Consider the following 25,241-nt stretch of genomic DNA (forward strand, 5'->3'; position numbering starts at 1 on the left):
CTAGAGCTCAGACTGATGAAGGAGGGTGTGGCTGTACATACTGGACATGCCCCCAGCCCCTCCCACACTGAAATGAGACTCCTCCCCATCAAGCAGCTTCCTGCAAAGGTGGAGATCATAGGAGAGACAGATGCTGAACACTTAATAAACAGTAGTAGTGGAGTCAAGTTTATTTGTATTGTCCATTATCATGGTTGCATGTCTCAGTGGGCTTCGCAGGCCCACATAGGGCCCATCATATCAAGCTTTACATATAGTAAAATTTGACAATGAATTCAAATTCATTAGGCACCGGTTATCATGTTAGTACAGTGAAACATAGTGTCACAATTGTATTTCTTAGATTGCAATCATCAATAATGCCAATATCTCGCAAAATAACATATCATTATTTTCTCAGTCCTTCATGTCGTGGCTCTTACCTATATGCAGCGATCTCAATCTCCAGGGCCATCTTAACATTGAGAAGGTCCTGATATTCCTTCAGGTAACGGGTCATCTCCTGCTTGGTGCCTCTTAGTTCATTCTCCAGCTGACCAATGGTCTCCTATATAGTAGGAAATAGAACGTGTCATATTTATTTACATTTCTTTTTCTTCATAATAATATTTAGATAATAAACTTAGTAGACATTTCTATATCATATCTTATTAACCCATGTTTGTTACCAAACATACAAATAAAAAAATCATATTGATTATATAATTAGGAGTAATATGTATGATGATCATGAAAGGTTCCTATCTTACATTCTAAATGCTAATTCCAAACACAAAAAATACACATTATTAAATAAGTGTATTATTAAGCATAAGCATAAGTCATGCACCTGCAGTACCACTACTGACCTGCATGTCGACGACCTCAGCACTCTGCTTGTCTTCTACATCATGTAGCTGTTTCTCCAGAGACTCGTTGAGACCTCTGGAAGCATCGATCTCCAGGAGACAGGACTGTAGCTGACGCTGAAATTCTCCAGCCTCATCCTTGGATCTCTTAACAGTGTCAGTGTGCTGGGCAACGCTCTCTGTCAGGGAACCCACCTTCCCTCTGAACCACTCTTCAGCAGACTGCATGTTACTGGCTGCCAGCCTCTCATATTGGGACCGGATGTCCTTCAGAGCCCCAGAGAGGTCTGGTGCAGTGGCCTTAGTCTCCACCGCTACCTGCGCCCCCAGCCTAACTTGGGCCTGGAGCTCCACCACCTCCCCCTCATGGATCCTCTTGAGGAACGTCAGCTCGTCCAGCAGACTCTCCACCCTCTTCTCCGTCTCAGCCCTGGCTAAGGCAGCATCGTCTGCCCCACGTCGGCCCTCCATCAGCCGGCCCTCTGCCTCCTCGCGAGCCAGTATCTCTTCCTCATAATGGGCCTGCAAGGTGCTGAGAGTCTGCTCCATGTGCTCCCTCTGTCCTAGGGCTGCCTGCTGCTCAGCCCTGGCCTCATCCACAGCGCCCCTCAGGGCCCGGGCCTCCTGCTCGTACAGCGCCCGCAGGCAGGATGGCTCAGTGTGCCTCTGCCTGAGCATCAGGAGTTCTGCCTTCAGGGCCCGGTTCCGATGTTCCAGGTCCCGCACACGCTCAATGAATCCAGCAAAGCGGTCATTGAGGCCCTGCAGCTGGGCACGCTCTTGGGTACGCACAGTGCGGAACTCAGAGCTGATCTGGGCCGCCTGGCTGAGCTGCAGCTCCACGGAGGAGGAGGAGGCCTGTGAGGAGGAGGAGAGCAGCGCCCGGCCGGGAGAGGAGTACTGCAGACGGGAGGAGGAGAGGGGGGAGGTGTGGGAGGAGTAGACCGAGCGGGACCTCCCCATGGTCCCCACAGCTCGGGGGGTGGCCTCTACATTCCATCGTCGGTATGAGGAGGTGGCGTAGTAGGGGTCATAACTGATGCTGCTCATGGCTGTGTGTGATGTGAGGATAGGCTGCTCTCCTTCTCCTCTGTCTGGATGTGAAGTTGTGTGAGGAGCTCAAGTTGAAGCCTGAACTGCTCGCTGCTGCAGTGGCTCCTGCTTATATAGGAGGAGGAGGAACTCTGACGCAAGTGTTTTAGCCAAACACTGACAATGCAGGATCGGTAGATTTACCCTGCAACAGAGAGAGAGAGAGAGAGAGAGTGAGAGAGAGAGAGAGAGAGAGAGAGAGAGAGAGAGAGAGAGAGAGAGAGAGAGAGAGAGAGAGAGAGAGAGAGAGAGAGAGAGAGAGAGAGAGAGAGAGAGAGAGGCATTGGGTGCAGGTCATGGAGGGCAAAGAGAGAAACGTGGAGAGGCAGAGAAGATGTGGTGGGTGGAATACGCGCCACTTGCATTTCACTGCATGTCAAACATGTTTAGCAGATTCTAGATTTCGTTTATTGTCATTTCTTTGTGTACTTCCATACATACAAACATGTAATACTGTTCCTCCCAGCCCAGAGCAGTACAACAATAAAAGTTAAAATAAAAACAAAAATATATATGCATATCAAATATCTAAAAACCAATTAGGATGAGATATGAAAGACATACTGTAGGTCGACATATAAGACACTCAATCAATGATTAAATTAAATCAGTTAGGAACACAATTAATTAAAGTGTGTTGGTGAGAAAGTGCATTTTGTGACATTTTTCACTTCACAATGTTGGCATTATGTTGAGGGGGCCATAGTCTGTTCATAAGCCTGGTCGCCTGTGGGTAGAAACTGTGTGGATTTGTCCCACGCTATCGACGTGTAATGTAGGTGTACATGTGTAAATGTGTAGAGACAGCTCTGCATAGGAGTGAGGGAGCATCTGAGGTGCTGAGTCATGCCCCTCCCTTGGTCCAATCACTGGGCCAGACACTGCTCTTTCTTGCAGTGCTAGCGCTAGAGCCTCGCATATATAAAGGAGAGACGGTAGCTATAGAGTTACAGTCACTGTGAGAGCCATACACCCTGCACCTGCACCTGCACACAGACAGTAGGCCAAACACACACACACACACACACACACACACACACACACACACACACACACACACACACACACACATACACACACACACACACCCACCCCCCACCGGTGGACACGATAGGGAGCCCCTTTTAGGAAAACCATGGATAGTAGGACGACCGGTCACGGCTACGGCCGCTCCAGCGGCACCCCCTCCAGCGGATTCCGATCTCAGTCCTGGTCCCGGACACCTGGCTCCACCATGACCACGTCTTACAAGAGGAGCATGAACGTGCCCGTGTCCCGTGCCTACAGCTCCACGATGCTCAGCTCTGCAGACAGTGTTGACAAACGCTCCAATGAAAAAGAGCAGCTCCACGGGCTTAACGACCGCTTCGCCGGTTACATTGACAAGGTGCACTACCTGGAGCAGCAGAACCAGCAGATTGAGGCAGAGATTGAGGCGCTGCGGCAGAAGCAGGTGTCTCGGACCCAGCTGGGTGATCTCTATGACCAGGAGCTGCAGGAGCTGCGCTCCATGTTGGAGCAGATCCACCACGAGAAGACGCAGATACAGCTCGACACCGATCACATTGAGCAGGACACCCAGCAGCTTAGGGACCGCTTCGACGAGGAAGCCCGCATCCGGGAAGATACAGAGGCCATCATTCGGGTCCTGAGGAAGGAAATGGGCGACTCTGAGTTGGTGAAGTCCGAAATGGAGAAGAAAGTTAATTCGCTGCAGGATGAGATCGCCTTCATCCGCAATAACCACGAGGAGGAGGTGAACGACCTCCTTGCCCAGGTGCAGGCGTCCCAGGTGACCATGGAGAGGAAAGACTTCCAGAAGGCAGATATCACAGAGGCGCTCCGGGAGATCCGTTCTCAGCTGGAGGGATACTCCAACCAGAACCTGCAGCAGGCGGAGAACCAGTTCCTGTGCCGCTACACCAAGCTCACGGAGGCTGCAGAGCAAAATAAGGACGCCATCAAGTCCGCCCGTGATGAGATAACAGACTACCGTCGCCAGCTCCAATCAAAGACGGTGGAGTTGGAGTCTGTCTGCGGGACCAGAGAGTCACTGGAGAGGCAGCTGGATGACATCGAGGACCGACACAACAACGACCTGTCCAGCTTGCAGGTAGGAGAACAATTTGGAGATATGGCTAATGGAGCAAAATAGTTGTTTCCTAAGTGTTATTAACCTAAATGTGGATAGCTGATCATTGAGCCTATAGTTTATATTTAATGAGAACTAGTAGTAGTAGTAGTAGTAGTAGTAGTAGTAGTAGTAGTAGTAGTAGTAGTAGTAGTAGTAGTAGTAGTAGTAGTAGTAGTAGTAGTAGTAGTAGTAGTAGTAGTAGTAGTAGTAGTAGTACAGTAGTAGTAGTGGTAGTAATAATAATAATAATAATAATAATAATAATAATAATAATAATAATAATAATAATAATAATAATAATAATAATAATAATAATATGAAGAAGAAGAAGAAGACGAATATGAGCAATAGCTTTTGTTTTTGTTGTAGTAGTAATAATTGTAGTAGTAGTATTAATAATAATTTATTAAATGTTCTCTTTAGTTTGTTTCAAGGTTAAGGCAGGTTCATTTGAGTCTGGATAGATTTTTTAAGAATCATAACTCAATCAATTGTGTCACATTTCTATAGCCTATTTCAATGTTAGTGACGCAGTTTACCTTCCAGAAAGGTGCAAACATGATATGATATTTTTCTTTACACATTTAATATTCTCAGCACTTTACATCCAATATTTAAGCTATATTTATAGTAGCATAGAAATCAGTGTTTCGACCATATTTTGCTGTGTAATGTGTGCATTATAGCATTCAGTAATATTTGGCCACAGTCGCTTGACGTGAAAGCCTTGTAATACAAGCTGGTAAGATATAGGGGGTTAAACGGGGACACAATACTGCAGACTACTTTTCTTTTCTCTTGCCGAGTCAGAGATGCGGGTCGATGCATTAATTGACGGTGTCCTTGCATCGTCATCACACCACTGAAACGTAGAGGGTGCCCTTGAGACACAGCATTCACCCTCTGAATAATGGTGTATCAGAGCAGCTTGCAATTTTTTTTTACTTAAAGGGGCTATAAAGGATTTTGTTTAAGTTTTCCACTCTATCCAGTACATTCAAATGAAAACTGAATGTTTTCAGAATTACTGTAAATTGAGACTAAACATAAGCCAACATTGAAATATAATGACCTCATTCGGGGCAGTGAGTCAGAAAACTGCATGAATACATTTTTGTTCCTGTCACCCTGCTCTGTTCTCCTGCTCTGTTCTCCTGCTCTGTTCTCCTTCTCTGTTCTCTTGCTCTGTTCTCCTTCTCTGTTCTCCTCCTCTGTTCTCCTTCTCTGTTCTCCTGCTCTGTTCTCCTGCTTTGTTCTCCTGCTCTGTTCTCCTGCTCTGTTCTCCTGCTCTGTTCTCCTGCTTTGTTCTCCTCCTCTGTTCTCCTCCTCTGTTCTCCTGCTCTGTTATCCTGCTCTGTTCTCCTGCTTTGTTCTCCTGCTCTGTTCTCCTGCTCTGTTCTCCTCCTCTGTTCTCCTGCTCTGTTCTCCTCATCTGTTCTCCTGCTCTGTTCTCCTCCTCTGTTCTCCTGCTCTGTTATCCTCATCTGTTCTCCTGCTCTGTTCTCCTCCTCTGTTCTCCTGCTCTGTTATCCTCATCTGTTCTCCTGCTCTGTTCTCCTTCTCTGTTCTCCTGCTCTGTTCTCCTTCTCTGTTCTCCTTCTCTGCTCACTAACGCATCACACTTGGTGTTTCCCCAGGAGACCATTCACCAGCTGGACAATGAGCTGAAGGGCACCAAGTGGGAGATGGCGCGTCATCTTCGTGAGTACCAGGACCTGCTCAATGTCAAGATGGCCTTGGACATCGAGATCGCAGCATACAGGTATACAGGTCTCAGACCAGCACTTATACCTCTCTGACAGTGGACACTCACTCAGTTGTTTTTATTTGAGTTTCAAAAATGTAATTATCCTCATGTGGACTTAACCATAACATTTTAATAGTGATTTAGAGCCAATCGCAAGTTACTATATTTTACATTTAAAGGTTATTTATGGGGGGGTCGTTGTATATGACGTGTATTTTTGTTTTCCCATCAGGAATCTCCTAGAAGGAGAGGAAACTCACTTCAACACGTTCCCTTACCGCCAGGCCGTCACCTCCACGGTCCACAAGTCTAAGTCTGAGCCGCCCAAGATGAAGGTCCAGCACAAGTTTGTGGAGGAGATCATCGAGGAAACCACAGTGGAGGATGACAAGGAGAACCTAGATGAGGCCCTGGCAGAGATAGCACAAGAGCTGTCTGCCCAACTGGGAGGTGGACGAGATGAGGGAGCGGAGGAAGGGGAAGAGAAGGGAGAAGAAGAAGGAGAAGAGGAGGGAGAGGGAGATAATGCAGGGGGAGAGGGAGAAGGTGTTGAGGAAGAAGAGAAAGGAGAGGAAGGCGAGGGACAAGGAGAGGGCAGAGATGAAGGTGAAAAGGGTAATGATGAAGTGGGAGGCCATGAAGGAGAGGAAGAGGAAGAGGAAGGAGAGGAGGCGGAAGTTGAGGAAACTGTGTTATGCTCCAAGGCCTTAGAGTCAAAGGCCTCTCCTGACAAAGAGAAGGCAGGAGACAAAGAGGGCAGTGGAGGAGAAGAGGAGGCACCATCAGAGGAGGATGAAGAGGAGGGTGGGAATAAGGACGAAGATGCAGGAAGTGACAAAGGATCCAAAAGAGAAGATGAGAAGGAGGATGAAGGAAAAGAAGAGGCAGACAAAGGCAAAGAAGTAGAGAATGAAAAAGATGAGAAGGCAGGAGACACATCAGACAAAGACAAGGCAGCCGTAGTCAAGACAGAAACCCCTGCTGAGTCTGCTGAGCCTGAAGCCAAGAAGGAAGAGTCTAAAACAGAGGCTCCAAAGTCTCTGAAATCTGAATCCCCCAAATCTGAATCTCCCAAGCTCGGATCTCCTAAATCTGAATCTCCTAAGCTTGGATCTCCTAAGTCTGAATCTCCCAAGCTTGGATCTCCTAAATCTGAATCTCCCAAGCTCGGATCTCCTAAATCTGAATCCCCTAAACTTGGATCTCCTAAGTCTGAATCTCCCAAGCTTGGATCTCCTAAATCTGAATCTCCCAAGCTCGGATCTCCTAAATCTGAATCCCCTAAACTTGGATCTCCTAAGTCTGAATCTCCCAAGCTTGGATCTCCTAAATCTGAATCTCCCAAGCTCGGATCTCCTAAGACTGAATCTCCCAAGCTCGGATCTCCTAAATCTCAATCCCCTAAACCCGGATCCCCCAAGTCTGAATCTCCCAAGTCTGAATCTCCCAAGCTCGGATCTCCTAAGTCTGAATCTCCTAACCCTAAGTCTGAATCCCCAAAGCCAGAGGCTCCTAAGACAGATACATCTGAGAGTGATTCAGCAGAAGACAAGAAGGCAGAGAAAAAAAATGCTGCCATGACTGGAGATGTGGAGAAGAGTGTCCCTGAGGACAAGGGGAAGAAGGACGAGGGGAAGGAAGAAGATGATGTCATCGCTAACAGGGTAGATGAGAGTCTTATCAAAGAAGACCCTGATCAGAAGGTGGTGATAACCAAGACAGTGGAGACCATCACCACTGGAGAAGATGGGGCCAAGCATGTCACCAAATCTGTCACCGTCACCGAGACACTCAAGGAGGTGGAAGACGTCATGCAGGAGAAGATGGTCTCCAGCAAGAAGACAGAGAAGCACTCCACTCACTCTATCAAGCAGGTGACAGAGACAGAGTGAGCACGCTCCAGCCAACCAACCCAGAGAAGGAGGACGAGGAGGGATGGGCAGAGGAACAAACAATGACAGAACAATCGAACCAGAACTATAGTAACATAACACAAAAATCATACATCTAGAGTGATGTAATGAACATAATCACTCGATCAAACATATCTCTTAAAGTATAGAAAGAAGCAAAAAAAGATGCTACTGTAAGTAAAAAAAAAAAAAAAAAAAAAAGCCAAAATTGAAAAAGATCAAAAATGTCAGAGTGAAAAAAATATTTCAAGCTTTAAATGGGTGCAGATACGGTCAGGAGTGTGTGAGTGAGACATTATATTATATTCTTCCTTTCTGCATTCACAGGTGGGCGTACAGGTGGGATGCATCTGCATAGCTCAGGGGAGGGGAATCTCTTCATATACTATGTTTGTATGTACAGTATGGGAGGAAGACACTTTGCCCATTTAAATGTATAGTATATATATGTATGCAGGTGGGTCTGAGATTGAGAAATGTATAATAAATCTTTATATTTGTGGGTGGGTGGGAAAGTGAGAAATCTTTATGACGTTATATGATTTTCTTTTTGTTTAAGATAAAAGGGGGTGCTTTACACAGACACCTGCTCTTTTGAAGAAGCCTTACTTGATATGGGAAGATACCAGCTGAGCCAAAAATAAACGACTAACAAATACAGATAGTGAAGAAAGAGATAGACATTTGGTGCAATTAACTCATGACCAACATCCAGTACCCAAAATAAACTAAAGCTTAAATAAACCTGAAGACATGCTTTTTATCAGTGTCTATTAGTAACTAATGAGTGCAATTGAAAAAATAAACTTGTAAATGCGCACACATGCATTCTTGTATGACTTGTATTTAAATACTGAACATAAATTAGGTGCTACTGTTTGCAAGCCCATGTCTTTACTCACCATGAATGACTTCCCAGCAGCATTTGCTAAATAAATGTCATACTGAAGTAAAATGTATGAAAACTGTGTGATTTATTGGTCATCATTAGTTGACGGCAGAGATTTCGGTGGGTTTCGGCTATCCTGACTATTTGGAAATTCATTCCACCATTGTGGAGTGAGGAATGAGAATAGCCTGCTCCTCTTTTATGACCCCCAGCGCCCAGTAGTTCAAAACTTTGAATCCCTATCTGATCAGATCAGATTTGGATTTTGGGTAGTTCAAAACCAAAAAACAGGATTAGGATCACTTTGATATCCTATCAGATCAGGAAATCAAATCCAAGCTTTAATCTGGATCAAATCTTCAAAACGGGTAGTTCAAACAACAGGATTGGTGTTACGGTTGGGGGTGATGATGAAGGTGAGAACACAGTATGCAGACAAGGACGAAGGAACGGAGGCAGAGACGAGGGGTGATGCTTAAAGAAGGGATGTTTACTAACTCAACCAAACTACCAAAACAAAAGGGAGGCACAGCCGGGCTGGCTCTAGAACAAACACAGACTGATCACGAAAAAACAAAGAGCACCAAACATTGCTAACATAACAAACAGAAGAACAAGCTCACTAGACAGGACAACAAACTCACTTGATAGGACATAGGCACGATACGGGAACAACAAGGGGACAATGACGCCACAATGATCCCAACAACTCACAAGCAATATATACTGACACTAATTAACACAGATTAACAATGGAAAACACCTGGGCGAAGAAGACACTAGAACAAATACAATAAACAACAATTATTTTTCATATCCACTAGATGGAGATTGGTAGGATTAAAGCACTGATATTCAGGATCTAGTAATCTTGAAAAGTTTGGATCTGGATCAGGGTGATCCTATCCTGAATTGCTTTGAAATACCGGGACAGAATCTGGCCGAGTTGTCTGATCATGGATCACAAAAAAATGGGATTTCAAAATCTGATCGGATCTGATTGAGATTAAAAGTTTTGAGGGTGTGTAGTTAGAGACAGGGCCGGATTAACGACCGGGCCGACCGGGCCGCGGCCCGTGGGCCTCGGGTGATGAGGGGCCTCAAAAAAAAAAAGAAAAAATATATATATATATTTTTAATTTTTAATTTTTTTGGAGGCCCCTCGTCACTAGAGGCCCCACGTTTTTTTCTTTTTTTTTTTACTTAAATTTTTAATTTGTTGAGGCCACTCGTCACTAGAGGCCCCAAATTTTTTTTTTTTTTTTTTACTTTTATTTTCTTTTCTTTTGGAGGCCCCTCGTCACTAGGGGCCCCAAATATTTGTTAATTTTTTTTTTACTTTTATTTTAAACATTTTTGGAGGCCCCTCGTCACTAGAGGCCCCACATTTTTTTTTTTTTTTTTTCTTATTTTGGAGATCGATGTCATACTGTGACACTGAATGATTGGCACTGACTGACGCTCTCTGATTGGCCACTGACATGTTTGCCCAATCGCGTGACGAGCTGTGTCTTTGCCCATTTCCTCGTCAAACAGCCTGCAAACTACCTGGCGTTCTATCGCCATGCTCTAAGACAAACTCTAACCTTAACCAACTTCGAAAGAGTGCCTAAGCTTAACCAGTGTAGAAACAGGCATCGGCCAATCAGAGAGCGTCTTGCCAGAAATGCGGCTAGGTTTAGAAATAACGCGACTAGGGGCCTCCACACTACACACTAGTACTAGTACTAAATACCTATATGTCCCTATGCCATAAATGTCATGTATGTTGTGTACGTCATAAATGTCTATATGAATTGAAAATGGGGGACCCTGATGTAAACAAGACAAACGTCTTTCTCAGTTCTGCATCCCCTGCCATAACAATTGTGTGTATTGAGCCGTACTGTATTGTACCCATTCTGCAATCTGTTAAATAAAGTTTTCATTCATTCAGTAAAAAAAATTAAAGAGATACGAAAATTAGAAATATAGGCCTCTCTCTTATACATGCCTCCTCCTAATACAAGCCTGGTATCCACTACAGTTGAAACAAATACAAGCCGGGGTTACTATTAGAGGAATTATATATATATATATATATATATATATATATATATTTAAAGTGACATATAAAAAACGCCACTGTGCGTGCATGCACGTGTGTGTGGGGGGCCTCCACAAGAATCTGGCCCAGGGGCCTCTGAAGTCTTAATCTGGCCTTGGTTAGAGACCATGGAGGTACAGTAGGAGGGAGCCATTCCCCTCACTACACATCAAGTCAGGAACCTTGACGTGGATTCGTATGGCAAGTGGAAGCCAGTGCAGCTCTCTAAAAAGTGGGGTGATGTGGACTGCCTTTGGTAGATTGGATATCAGGCTAGCCGCTGTGTTCTGTATGAGTTGAAGTGCCATGGCGCAAGCCGGTAAAACAGCTGCATTGCAGTAGTCGAGGCGAGACATGACTGGTGATTGCAGGAGGAGTTGGATGGCTTCTTTTGTCAGGACGGGTCGGATCCTTCTCATGTTGCTCAAGAAGAATCTGCAGGTTCTGGTTGTAGAGGCGATTTGAGCAGAGAAGTTCAGCTGGTTGTCAAGGACTACACCTAGGTTCTTGGTGTTTGGGGACATAGCCATGGTTACATTCTCTATTGTGATTCAAAGGTCGGTCAGTGGGGAGGATTCAGCCGGCAAGTGAAGTAGCTTTGTTTTGCTCAGGTTCAGTTTGAAGTCGTTGGTTTTCATCCAGGCGGAAATGTCTGATAGGCAGGCCAAGATCCATTCAGAGATTTGGGTATCTGAGGGAGGAAAGGAAAGGAGAGGAAGAATTGATTGTTATCAGCATAGCAGTGATATGATAAGTGATAATGTTTCCCAGAGATTTTGTATAGAGAGAGAAGAGGAAGGCTCCAAGGACCGAACCCTGGGGGACACCCGCCTGTAGGGGGCGGGTGGCCGGCACGGTGCCTCTTATTAGTCATAAAACCATTTCAAATACATAATTTTGTTTTTTTTTATTTACATTTACATTTAGTCATTTAGCTGACACTTTTATCCAAAGAAACTTTCTGTACAACAAGTCAGCAGGAAGGGTACAACTCTTGCAGCTAAGGGTAAGTGATATTATTGGTCAAACAGTGTTGAACTTGAGTAATACACTTTGAGTGCATAGTAGTATAGACCAGTGGTGCAGTCGTGGTCACACCCGGTTACACGCCGTGTTACCAGATCACTGAGGCAGAAGTACGCGCGATCGCGCACGGATGTGTACTCGCGTGTACGCGCACACAAAAATGCGCTGTATCCATTCGTTGTGACTAGTACCCGGCCACCGTTTTACATAACAAAAAGCGCAGGTAGACTAAGTGTCTGGGTGTTGGCTATCTGAATGCATCTCCCCCTTCATTCTGTGTGACACAGGCAGTGGAGGTGAATACTAATGTGGCTCGGAATTCGTGATGGGGGTCTACCTGCTTATGATATTGAATCAAGCGTCTGTGCTGCGCGCCAGCTTTCCACGCGCACATTCACACAAATAGAGAGCAAGAAGAGCTTGTATGATAGAAAGATTGCACTTGCGTATATGCGCTTGTGTGTGTGTGTGCGTGTGTGTGTGCGTGCGTGCGTGTATAAATCAGTTCTGTGCGCATGCACGTACCCGCGTGCGCGTGCACGTGGCGTGGCGTGTTACCAGTTCCCATATTACGACTGCACCACTGGTATAGACATATTAGCATAGTTGGTAGTAGTATGGGCATAGTAGATAGTAGTGTAGATAGTGTAGCAAAGTACATAATAGTAAAAGACAATAAGAAGGTTTGTGATTTCTTTTTAAATATATATTATTTTCTGATATTGATTGAAGAAGTGTGTTTTTAGTCAACAGTGAGTTCCACAAATCATGTTCAACCCAGATTTGGCTCAAACAAGGGACTAAACACGTTTCGCAATTATGCCACAACAATGTGGAACGCCCTACCCACAGCTGTAAAATAATGTGAATCCCTACCCACCTTCAAAACCGCTCTCAAAGAGCACCTACGGGAGGCTGCAATTCGAAACTGGTCCTGGTAAATGTCCAACCCCCCCCCCCCCCCCCCACCCAACCCCCTCCAATGTACAGTTTCTTCCCCCTCAAATGTATATATTCTCTTTTAGAAACTCAGTACTGTATGTTTGTATATCTTGTATGTCATAAATGTCTGGATGTAACAGCTGTATGTCGTGTATGTCATAAATGTTATGATGAATTGAAAATGGGGTACCCTGACGAAAGTCTTTCTCTGGTCTGCATCCCCTTAACAATTGTTTGTATTGAGCCGTACTGTATTGTACCCATTCTGCAATCTGTTAATACAATTTATTTTCAATCAATCAATCAATCAATCAATCAACCAATCAATCAATCAATCAATCAATCAATCAATCAATCAATCAATCAATCAACTGCTAAGAGGATGAATTCCAGAAAAAGACTTTCGTCTTGATTACATAAGGGTCCTCCATTTTCAATTCATCAAGACATTTATGACATACAAATATACGGTACTGTGTAAGAAAGAGAGAACATCATGAAAATATATATATCCGAAGCGGAAGAAACTGTACATTAGAGGGGGTTGGGTGGGGTGGGGGAGTGGGGGGGGACTTCTCACCATCCTCATCCTCCTTGACCTCAGCACTGCATTCAATACCTTCTCCCATCCACTACTCCTGGACCGCCTGGCTGGCATTGGGATCACTGGTGTCGCACTCTCCTGGTTCACATCATACCTCACTGACAGACAACAGTTTGTACAACTAAGGAATCACAAGTCAGGGTGTTTGGCTGTTTCACTGGGTGTCATTATTGGGTCCGCTCCTATTCATCATCTATCTCCTCCCCCTCGAGGTCTACATCTCCTCTATGTTAATTTTGACTGGCTATGATATGAAGGAAGCAAAGCGCAGCAGTACATATACAACCAGGAACCAGCTAATGCTACATGTTGTGATGTGGTCTATTTCATTATTAAGATAAGATAAGATAAGATAAGATAATCCTTTATTGATCCCCTTGGGAAAATTCGGGTGTCAAAGCAGCATGGGGGGGATACAGGGATACAGCTTCACAGTACAAATACAATATAGTAATATAAAAGTACAAACACAAGATAGTCCAGTGGTGAGAGTCCAGTGGTATGAGTATCTAGTGCAAATAATCAAGATAGTCGGTACAGTGATGTGAGTCTCTAGTTCTCAAGTCCCGAGTTGTCACAGTGATAGCTCTGGCAGCAGAACCGGCCGATCCGGCCGCTCGAGCCCTTTTTTTTTTTTTTTTATTGCAAAACAAAAATTATTAAAAGTCAGTACTCAACACATAATGCATAATGAAACTTTCAGTCAAGGTGGTTAAAATTACATGCAAGTACAGAAACAAGATAAAACAAAAATAGTCTATAATAACATTTTAACCGTATACAGTGTATATCCAGCGAAATTACAATTATATAAATGTTAGTATAGAATATACCCCTAATACCTATTTTCTAAAACCCTACACACATATGCTCCAGCTCGAACCCCCCCCTCCCGGACCCCCCCTTGGATAGTACCTCCATTATCCCTCACTCCTAACCAGACACTACCATTATAAGCTAGCTTTTATTCTCTCCACCACTTCTACCCACATTGACATTTTGGATTCATTGAGACCCAGAATTCTTGCTGTAGATATTTCTTGATATATCACATCGAGATATGTAAGAAACCAAACTTTCCGGCACATTTTTTCCGGTTGAAACCAGCGTGATGCGATCAGCTTTTTAGCTACTGTGATACCCGATAAAACCAATCTCTTTAGCTGTGGATTCACTGCAAACTCAAAAACATCATTCAATAGTAATACCGAGGGGTGTACAGGTATATTCCAAGATACGAGTTTTGATAATTGTTGGGACACCTTTCCAGAATGCCTTAACTGGTGGGCAGTCCCAATACATGTGCATAAATGTTCCTTCGTCCCCATTTGTACATTGGGAGCATTTGGAGTCTTGTTTAAGCCCCATTCTGCACAGTCTTATAGGAGTCAAGTATGTCCTGTGAATATAGTTCAGATTGATTTGTTGATGATCCGGGTTCCTTGATGTAAGTCGGACATTTGCCCAGGCTCCTTGCCAATCAAAGTCATTTTCCAGGTCTGGTATATCCCTCCTCCAGACAGTGTCTAGTTGAAGGGTTTCATACGAGGACGTTAGTAATTGATAATAAAAACCTGATACAAAACCTCCCAATGTTTCTCTTTCATAGAAAAATTTGTGGTATCTGTGGTGTTCAATTGGTATGAGTAATGGAACACTGTGAGACCTCAGACATAGTCGTAACTGTATGTAAAAAAGCCATGTGGACTCGGTGAGGTTAAACTTTGTGCATATTTCGCCATAACTACAGAAGCCCTGGTTATTAAAAATATCCCCTAATGAGGAGCCCTTTGTTGTAGAGCCTGATGGCTGCCAGTATAAAGGACCGGCCCAGGCGGTTTGTGGTGTGTCGGGGGGGGATGAGTCTTAGGCTGAACGTGCTCTTCATTCTGGCTAGCTCCTCGTAGAGGGGGTGAGAGGGGTTTTCCAGAATGGCTTCTGCTTTTTCCTCATCCTCCTCTCAGCCACCACCTCTAGGTTATCCAGCTCACCACCGACTACTGAGCTAGCCTTCTTCACCAGCTTGTTCAGCTTGCTGGAGTCCCTCGAGTTGATGTTGCCCCCCCCCCCCCAGCCCACCACAGCAAAAAAGAGGACGCTGGCTACAACCGACTGGTAGAACGATAGCAGCAGTCGGTTGCACACGTCGAACGGCCTGAGTCTCCTCAGGAAGAACAGCCTACTCTGTCCCTTCCTGTAGAGGGCCTCAGTGTTGTCCGACCAGTTTTTTGTTCAGGTGAACTCCAAGGAACTTGTAGGACCCCACCATCTCTACCTCCTCCCCCCCCGAGGATTATGGGAGAAGGCGGACCCTTCATACCTCTCCGATAGTCCACCACTAGCTCCTTTGTCTAGCTGATGTTGAGTTGGACCTGGTTACTGTCTGACCATCCTACGAAGCTCTCCACCAGAGCCCTGTAGTCAGCCTCATCGTCATCCACAATGTAGCTGACGATGGAGGAGTCATCGGAGAACTTCTGCAGGTGGCACGTCCTTGTGTTGTAGCGGAAGTTGGAGGTGTAGAGGGTAAACAAAAAGGGTGACAGCACGGTACCCTGGGGAGCGCCGGTGTTGCTCACCAGCACCTCTGATTGGCTGCCCTGAAGTCTCACATACTGAGGTCTCGTCAGGTCAAATCGGTTGAAAAACCGGTTCAGCTCATTTGCACGTTCAAGGGGCCCCTCCACGACCGTGCTTTTTTGTCGGAAGCCTGTTATTTTCCTGACCCCTCCCCACACCTCTCTGGGGTTGTTTGCCTGTAGTTGGCCCTCCAGCTTGTCCTTATAGATGTGCTTGGCCGCTCTGAGTTCTTTTTTGAGCTCCTTCTGTACAGTCTTGGCCCCCTCAGTGTCCCCAGCCATGAAGGCTCTCTTCTTCCTGTTCAGGAGGTTTTTGATGTCCCTGTTGCTCCAGGGTTTGTTGTTAGGAAAGCAGCATACCTTCTTAGTGGGTACGATGCTCTCCTCACAGAACCTGATATAGTCTGTTATGCATTCGGTGAGTCCATTGATGTCCTCACCATGGGTCCGTTGGAACAGGTCCCAGTCCGTGGAGCTGAAGCACTCCCTTAGCTCTTCCACAACGTCCTCCGACCACTGTGGGACAATCCTGGTTGTTGCTGGCTGTCGTTTGATCACAGGCTTGTATATTGGATCAAGTCTGATCAGGTTGTGATCTGAGCTGCCCAAGCGGGGGGAGGGCAGTGTGGCTGTATGTTTCCTTGAGATTTGCATATAGTAAGTCCAGGGTCTTGTTGTCTCTTGTTTTGCAAGTGACATATTGCGTGAAATTGGTCAGGGATCTGGATATCCTGACATGGTTGAAGTCGCCGTTTATGATGATGAATGCCTCAGGGTGTTTAGTCTGTAACCCTGTGACAGTGGAGTGGTTGACTTGTGGATGATTATGGCATTAGTAAAGGAATAAAGGGGTAGTTCAGAATCTTTAACTACTAGCACTATTTCCTACTAATCAATGATGTTGTCATATAGTGCAGAGTCCTTTCTCAGCACAATCCATGCTGTGCTCCATACTGGATAAACCCAGCTCCTCCTTAGTTAGCCACAAAATGTATGTAAAGTTAATAGGACCATTGTAAGAAGCACAATCATAATCAATCATAATCAAACCTCTTTTGCTTTAGGTACACTGTGGTTTTTAGACACCAAAGCATAGCCTCATTACTTCAGTGTAATTATCTATAGTAACCAGAGGTGCAGGTATCCAGTGTAAAAAGCAGCATCCATTAGAGAAAGGACCCAACCCAACAGCATTGGTAAGTATAGGAAATAGGGCTTTAAAGTACGCAAAAGTACACATTACCACCCCTGACCCCCGGGGCTTTCCAATGGTACCCCATGATATGATAATTGGGGATCTAATACGGTCTCTATTGATCGATTTATGATAAAGAAAAGCAGGGTCCCCTATAGGGGGACCTTAAGGCTTAACAGGGCCGGACTGGGTAAATCATTCAGGCCAGGAAATATAGTGCAAAATATAGCCCCAGTCAGGCAAGATTTTCTGCATTCTGGTGCAGGATTTTTTTTTATTTTTACCCTTTAAATGCCTGTTAAAAACAGGCTAGCATATGTATGATTAGCATTAACACTGTTTTTTCTTAATGTCAGATTGAAAAAAATACAATATTTTATTCAACTTCAGCCCTGATCATAACACCACATATTCATTTTATAATTCTAACCCTTTAAATGCCAGTGTGTGTGATGGCATATATTTGCAATATATCAAATGCAAAGTCGATTTTTCTGGGGGGGATTATTACAGGCTAGCATGTGTCAATGATTAGCACTTTGGGAACCACTGTATACTACAAAATCTGATTAGCACTACACTCAGTAGTATTCATTTGTATAATTTGTACCCAGTTTAATCACCTACATTGTATATTGCTGTTGCACTTTACTGTTACATTTGCACTCTGGTTGGATGCCAAACCTATTTTCGTTGTGCTGCATAATGACAAAATGGTGTATTTTATATAGCGCTTTTATCTAAAGCGCTTTACAATTTTTGTTCCTCACATTCACCCATTCACTCACACATTCACACACCGATGGCGGAGGCAACCATAATAATAATAATAATAATAATACATTTAATTTATAAAGCGCTTTTCAGGAACCCAAAGACGCTGAACCATGCAAGGTACCAACCTGCTCACCGGTGGCAATTAGGGGTTAAGTGTCTTGCTCAAGGACACTTCGACACTGTGCCCGGGAGGAGCGGGAATCTTCCGATTACCAGATGACCGCTCTACCTCCTGGCGTAGACTGGCCGCCCAATACATTTGATCTAATCGAATCGAAATCGAATCGAATATAATATAATTTAATCTAAACGAATCTAATCTAATGTAATCTAATCTTTCATTTCATGACTTCAGGAGAGAAGTCCTAATCACAACACCATCTTTATGGTTTACATAAAGTCATACAATTATTATTATTATTATTTTTTTTTATTGGTCTTTTTCCCCCTCCATTTTCCTCCGATTTTCTCCCATCCCAATGTTAGTCGTATGCCAATTCCCAGTCCCTTCCTGGTCGCTGCGCACTTACCCCCCACAGTCAGATCATCTGGGAGAGTGGAGGCTACCACGTGCTTCCTCCGACACACGTCCAGCCAATCACCGCTTCTTTTCACCTGGCAGCGCGGATTCTCATTGAGAGGGCGTAGCGTGTGGGAGGACCACACTATCCCCCTCACGTCCAATCCGCGCTTAGCAGGCGCCCCGACCGAACTGTAGGAGTCGCTGTTTACAACGACCCGGACCCACCCCGCCAGCTTCTCCCACCCTCTGATACAGCCAATTGTATCAGTGCAGACGGCCAGCCAAGCTGGTGACAACCCCGGAGCTGTGAGCTGGATTCGAACAGGCAAATCCAGCTCAGCTCCGGGGCTGGTGACGAACGCAATCTCCGCTCGGCCACCTAACCGCCCTGTCATACAATTATTTGTAATTCAATTGATTATAGTTTTCCAAACGGTGGAAAAGCAATGACACACCATGTTATAGATATGAAGCATTCTCGCATTGATTGAACTGTTCATACAAAAAAAATGCCCAAAAGAGCTGCAGAATGAGAAACACAAAACAATGTATTTTAAATGGATCTATGACCAATAAGTCTGCAAGTAACCGACATATTTTTTCTTAACATTAAAAAACAATCAGGAAATGACACAAGAATGATATATATATATTTTTTTTACTTCAGTATGACATTTATTCAGCAAATTCTGCTTGGAAGTCGTTCATGTTGAGTAAAGACATGGGTTTGCAAACAGTAGCACCTCATTTATGTTTGGTAATTGAATTCAAGTCTATCCTATGCATACTAAGAATTGCACTCATTAGATAAACATAATAGACACTGAAAAAAAGATTGTTTAAGGCAAGGAGTTTCTTCAGGTTTACTATATATTTCTTACTCTCACTCCCACTTGCATATATATTTACTACACATTTACATGTACACAGTGTCTCCCTTCCATATACAAACATAGTTTAAGAGAGGAAGAGATTCCCCTCCCCTGAGCTATGCAGACAGTGACACATCCCACCTCTACGCCCACCTGTGAATGCAGAAAAAAAACAATAGAATAGAATTCACTCAACATGCATTTTAAATAACATTTTTAAATGTAGATTTCTTTTCTTTCTTTTTTAACTTTGCATAATTTGGGCTTCTTTCTATACTTAGTAATGTATGTTATGTTTTGTAAGTTTGTGAGTGGTTATGTTCATTACATCACTCTAGCTGTATTATTTCTTTGTTATGTTACTGTAGATTTGGTTTGATTGCTTCTCCATCTCCATTCATGACAGCATCTTTCTTCTCTGCCTTCTTGTCTTCTGCTGAATCACTCTCAGATATCTCGGTCTTATGAGCCTCTTGTGGGGAGACAGGCTTTGGGGATTCAGACTTGGGAGAACCAGCCTTAGGTGACTCAGACTTTGGGGGTGCAGGTCTGGGAGATTCAGACTTAGGAGATCCAAGCTTGGGAGATTCAGACTTAGGAGATCCGAGCTTAGGAGATTCAGACTTAGGAGATCCAAGCTTGTGAGATTCAGACGTAGGAGATCCTAGCTTAGGAGATTCAGTCTTAGGAGATCCAAGCTTGGGAGATTCAGATTTAGGAGATCCAAGTTTAGGAGATTCAGTCTTAGGAGATCCAAGCTTGGGAGATTCAGACTTAGGAGATCCAAGCTTGGGAGATTCAGATTTAGGAGATCCGAGCATGGGAGATTCACATTGAGGAGATCCGAGCTTGAGAGATTCAGACTTAGGAGAACCAAGCTTAGGAGATTCAGATTTAGGAGATACAAGTTTGGGAGATTCAGATTTAGGTGATGCGAGAGTGGGAGATTCAGATTTGGGAGATGCAAGCTTGGGAGATTCAGACTTAGGTGATCCAAGCTTGGGAGATTCTGATTTAGGAGATACAAGTTTGGGAGATTCAGATTTAGGTGATGCGAGAGTGGGAGATTCAGATTTGGGAGATGCAAGCTTGGGAGATTCAGACTTAGGAGATCCAAGCTTGGGAGATTCAGATTTAGGAGATCCGAGCATGGGAGATTCACATTGAGGAGATCCGAGCTTGAGAGATTCAGACTTAGGAGAACCAAGCTTAGGAGATTCAGATTTAGGAGATACAAGTTTGGGAGATTCAGATTTAGGTGATGCGAGAGTGGGAGATTCAGATTTGGGAGATGCAAGCTTGGGAGATTCAGACTTAGGTGATCCAAGCTTGGGAGATTCTGATTTAGGAGATACAAGTTTGGGAGATTCAGATTTAGATGATGCGAGAGTGGGAGATTCAGATTTGGGAGATGCAAGCTTGGGAGATTCAGACTTAGGTGATCCAAGCTTGGGAGATTCTGATTTAGGAGATCCGAGCTTGGGAGATTCAGACTTAGGAGATCCGACCTTGGGAGATTCAGACTTCGGTGAACCAATCTTGGGAGATTCAGATTTAGGAGATACAAGTTTGGGAGATTCAGATTTAGGTGATCCGAGATTGGGAGATTCAGATTTAGGAGATGCAAGCTTGGGAGATTCAGATTTAGGTGATCCAAGCTTGGGAGATTCAGACTTCGGTGAACCAATCTTGGGAGATTCAGATTTAGGAGATACAAGTTTAGGAGATTCAGATTTAGGAGAACCAAGCTTGGGAGATTCAGTCATAGGAGAACCAGGCTTGGGAGATTCAGATTTAGGAGATACAAGTTTGGGAGATTCAGATTTAGGAGAACCAAGCTTAGGAGATTCAGACTTTGGTGAACCAGGCTTGGGAGATTCAGATTTAGGAGATACAAGTTTGGGAGATTCAGATTTAGGAGAACCAAGCTTGGGAGATTCAGATTTAGGAGATCCGAGCTTGGGAGATTCAGATTTAGGAGATCCGAGCTTGGGAGATTCAGATTTAGGAGATCCGAGCTTGGGAGATTCACATTGAGGAGATCCAAACTTGGGAGATTCAGTCATAGGAGAACCTATCTTAGGAGATTCATACTTCAGTGAACCAAGCTTGGGAGATTCAGATTTAGGAGATACAAGTTTGGGAGATTCAGATTTAGGTGATCCGAGATTGGGAGATTCTGACTTCGGAGATCCGACCTTGGGAGATTCCGACTTAGGAGATCTGAGCTTAGGAGATTCACATTGAGGAGATCCGAGCTTGGGAGATTGAGAATTAGGAGATCCAAGCTTGGGAGATTCAGTCTTAGGAGATAGGAGCTTAGGAGATTCAGACTTAGGAGATCCATGTTTGGGAGATTCAGATTTAGGAGATCCTAGTTTAGGAGATTCAGATGTAGGAGATCCAAGCTTGGGAGATTCACTCTTAGGAGAACTGAGCATGTGAGATTCAGACATAGGAGAACCAAGTTTAGGGGATTCAGACTTGGGGGATTCAGATTTGAGAGACTTTGGAGCATCTGTTTTAACAGACTCTTCCTTCTTGGTTTCAGGCTGAGCAGGGGTTTCTGTCTTGACTACGGCTGCCTTGTCTTTGTCTGATTGGTTCTTTGCCTTCTCATCTTTTTCACTCTCTCCTTTTGTGCCTTTGTCTGCCTCCTCTTTTCCCTCATCCGCCTTCTCATCTTCATTTTTTGATCCTTTGTCACTTCCTGCATCTTCGTCCTTATCCCCACCCTCCTCTTCATCCTCCTCTCCTGCTGCCTCCTCTTCTCCTCCACTGCCCTCTTTGTCTCCTGCCTTCTCTTTGTCAGGAGAGGCCTTTGACTCTGGGGCCTTGGAGCATAATACAGTTTCCTCAACTTCCGCTTCCTCTCCTTCCTCTTCCTCTCGTTCATCGCTTCCCACTTCATCACCCTTTTCTCTCTTTCTGCCCCCTCCTTCACCCTCTTTTTTTCCCTCACCTTCCTCTCCTTCCTCACCAACTTCTCCCACTTCTTTCTCACCCCCTGCATCATCTCCCTCTCTGCCATCTTCTCCCTCTTCTTCTCCTTTCTTCACTCCCTCATCTCCTCCACTTCCCAGTTGGGCAGACAGCTCTTGTGCTATCTCTGCCAGGGCCTCATCCAGGTTCTCCTTGTCTTCCTCCACCATAGTCTCCTCTGTGATCTCCTCTACAAACTTGTGCTGGACCTTCATCTTGGGCGGCTCAGACTTATACTTGTGGACCTTGGAGGTGACGGCCTGGTGGTAAGGGAACGTGTTGAAGTGAGTTTCCTCTCCTTCTAGGAGATTCCTGATGGGAAAACAAAAATACAAGTCATACCCCCCATAAACAACCTTCATTTAAATTTAAAATATATTAACTTGCGATTGGCTCTAAATGGCTATTAAAATGTAACGGTTAAGTCCATATGAGGAGAATAACATTTTGGAAAAAAAAGGAAATCCACTGTGCTTGTCTGAGACCTGTATACCTGTATGCTGCGATCTCGATGTCCAAGGCCATCTTGACGTTGAGCAGGTCCTGGTACTCACAGAGATGACGTGCCATCTCCCACTTGGTGCCCTTGAGCTCATTGTCCAGCTGGTGAATGGTCTCCTGGGTAAACACCAAGTGTGACGTGTTAGTGAGCAGAGAAGGGGAACAGAAAAGGAGAACAGAGCAGGAAAACAGAGCAGGAGAACATAGCAGGAGAACGAAGCAGGAGAACAGAGCAGGAGAACAGAGAAGGAGAACAGAGCAGGAGAACAGAGCAGGAGAACAGAGCAGGAGAACAGAGCAGGAGAACAGAGGAGGAGAACAGAGCAGGAGAACAGAGCAGGAGAACAGAGGAGGAGAACAGAGCAGGAGAACAGAGCAGGAGAACAGAGCAGGAGAACAGAGCAGGAGAACAAAGCAGGAGAACAAAGCAGGAGAACAGAGCAGGAGAACAGAGCAGGAGAACAGAGCAGGATAACATAGCAGGAGAACAAAGCAGGAGAACAGAGCAGGAGATGACAGAAACAGGATGGATTATAAAGTATTGGCACAAAAGTTGTAGTAGTAGGCCAGTATTGTTGTTGACATTACTGCTAATACTAGTTATATTCAGAGTTAACTATATTGTTTACACTGCTTATCTTTATCTTTACTATAATTCTACTGCCTATATGTATGTCTCCTACTGTACTATATCCATTCCCATACCTCTGAACTCCCCTTTCCCCCTCCCCCCATGCTGCTCTGACTCCCAGATTTCCCCAATAAAGGCATAAAGATTCCCCAATAAAGGGATCAATAAAGGAATATCTTATGTTATCTTATGTTATCTTATTACTTACTATAAGCTATAGGCTACAGTAGGTTATCCACATTATGCATGTGATAAAAAACTTAACTATTCTGCACCATTCCCTTTTGTTAGATTCTGATGGTTGAGCCAGTATCACCTATTCGTCTGTTTGGCTTGTGTTATCATCTCTCCATCCACTGACCCTGCGTTGTGTTTATTTCTTTGACGTCTTCACCTACTGGCTGTACAATCCTTATCATTCCCCGTTAATGCAGTCCGTAACCATAATAATTCCCCGCCTTTGTAAGAATTCGACACTTGACAGCGTAATACCTTTCTCGGAAAAGCGTTGTTTATTCCATAAACAAAACCTCATAATCAGATGTTATCAGATTGTGTTGTCCCTGCGAAAGTCTCTGATGGAACACTAAAGTTCATTATTCTAATGATCTCCTGTTACCCCGCTGGGTGATCGTTGCGGCCTGGCTGTTATCCCAAAGCCTTCTCTGTGGTCGTGCCACGTCAGTCCTTTCCCCGCGAGGGGAGGGGGAGGGGGAATCGCTTCCAAGTCTTTGATCAAGCTTCTTCTCTTCTGTGTGGTTCGTATCTCAGTCTGCCCTTACCCGGAAGAAAACTTACTTTTCTATATTCTCGCCATAGCAACGACAGGCCCGGCCTCTCTTCGGTCGCTATGTGACGCGCTGTCATGGTAACAACCTTTAACACACATAAAACGCCGTTTCTAATGATGTCAAACCTCTCCCCATCGCTCCGACCCACCCCTCTTGCTGCTTATCAGTTTGTTTATGTGCCGATGGCGACCTCGGCATGCCCTGAGCTCTATCTCAGTCTGCTGCTGCAACACCCTCTGCCTGCCAGCGCTATTAAGATCTATAGATCTGTCTCAGTAGACGCTCTTAAAGCTCATCTCTATATATCAGTTATAAACCAAATGTATATTGAAAAACACCGATTTCTTTCACTTTGTAAAATATCTCTAAATTGTTCTCCTACCTGCAAGCTGGACAGGTCGTTGTTGTGTCGGTCCTCTGTGTCATTCAGCTGCCTCTCCAGTGACTCCCTGGTCCCGCAGACAGACTCCAACTCCACCGTCTTCGATTGGAGCTGGCGACGGTAGTCTGTTATCTCATCACGGGCGGACTTGATGGCGTCCTTATTTTGCTCTGCAGCCTCCGTGAGCTTGGTGTAGCGGCACAGGAACTGGTCCTCCGCCTGCTGCAGGTTCTGGTTGGAGTATCCCTCCAGCTGAGAACGGATCTCCCGGAGCGCCTCGGTGATATCTGCCTTCTGGAAGTCTTTCCTCTCCATGGTCACCTGTGACGCCTGCACCTGGGCAAGGAGGTCGCTCACCTCCTCCTCGTGGTTATTGCGGATGAAGGCGATCTCATCCTGCAGTGAATTCACTTTCTTCTCCATCTCGGACTTCACCAACTCAAACTCTCCCATTTCCTTCCCCAGGACACGGATGATGGCCTCTGTATCTTCCCGGATGCGGGCTTCCTCATCGAAGCGGTCCCTAAGCCGCTGGGTGTCCTCCTCAATGTGATCGGTGTCGAGCTGTATCTGCGTCTTCTCATGGTGGATCTGCTCCAACATGGAGTGCAGCTCCTCCATCTCCTGGTCATAGAGATCACCCAGCTGGGTCCGAGACATCTGCTTCTGCCGCAGCGCCTGAATCTCTGCCTCAATCTGCTGGTTCTGCTGCTCCAGGTTGTGCACC

General features: G+C 44.9%; 2 protein-coding genes across 2 annotated transcripts in view; one reads left to right on the forward strand and one right to left on the reverse strand.

The window, feature by feature from the left end:
- Positions 1-1,898, reverse strand: LOC311237031 (neurofilament light polypeptide-like; the record flags this gene model as incomplete). Its single annotated transcript, XM_084324838.1, has 3 exons — positions 1-100; positions 423-547; positions 849-1,898. 3 exons carry the CDS (start codon positions 1,896-1,898, stop codon positions 1-3), a joined length of 1,275 nt encoding a protein of 424 aa, XP_084180964.1.
- A 1,137-nt stretch (positions 1,899-3,035) lies between these two features.
- LOC311237032 (uncharacterized protein) overlaps positions 3,036-25,241 on the forward strand; it is a gene marked incomplete at both ends in the record, with an annotated part of 37,556 nt that continues 15,350 nt past the window's right edge. Inside the window, 6 exon segments of the mRNA XM_084324839.1 lie at positions 3,036-3,059; positions 3,061-4,053; positions 5,712-5,836; positions 6,054-7,709; positions 24,691-24,748; positions 24,980-25,231. Coding sequence (XP_084180965.1) covers positions 3,036-3,059; positions 3,061-4,053; positions 5,712-5,836; positions 6,054-7,709; positions 24,691-24,748; positions 24,980-25,231 — 3,108 coding nt within the window.

This window comes from Notolepis coatsorum (genome assembly GCF_963971535.1).
Source record: "Notolepis coatsorum genome assembly, chromosome: 11".
NCBI lineage: Eukaryota > Metazoa > Chordata > Actinopteri > Aulopiformes > Paralepididae > Notolepis > Notolepis coatsorum.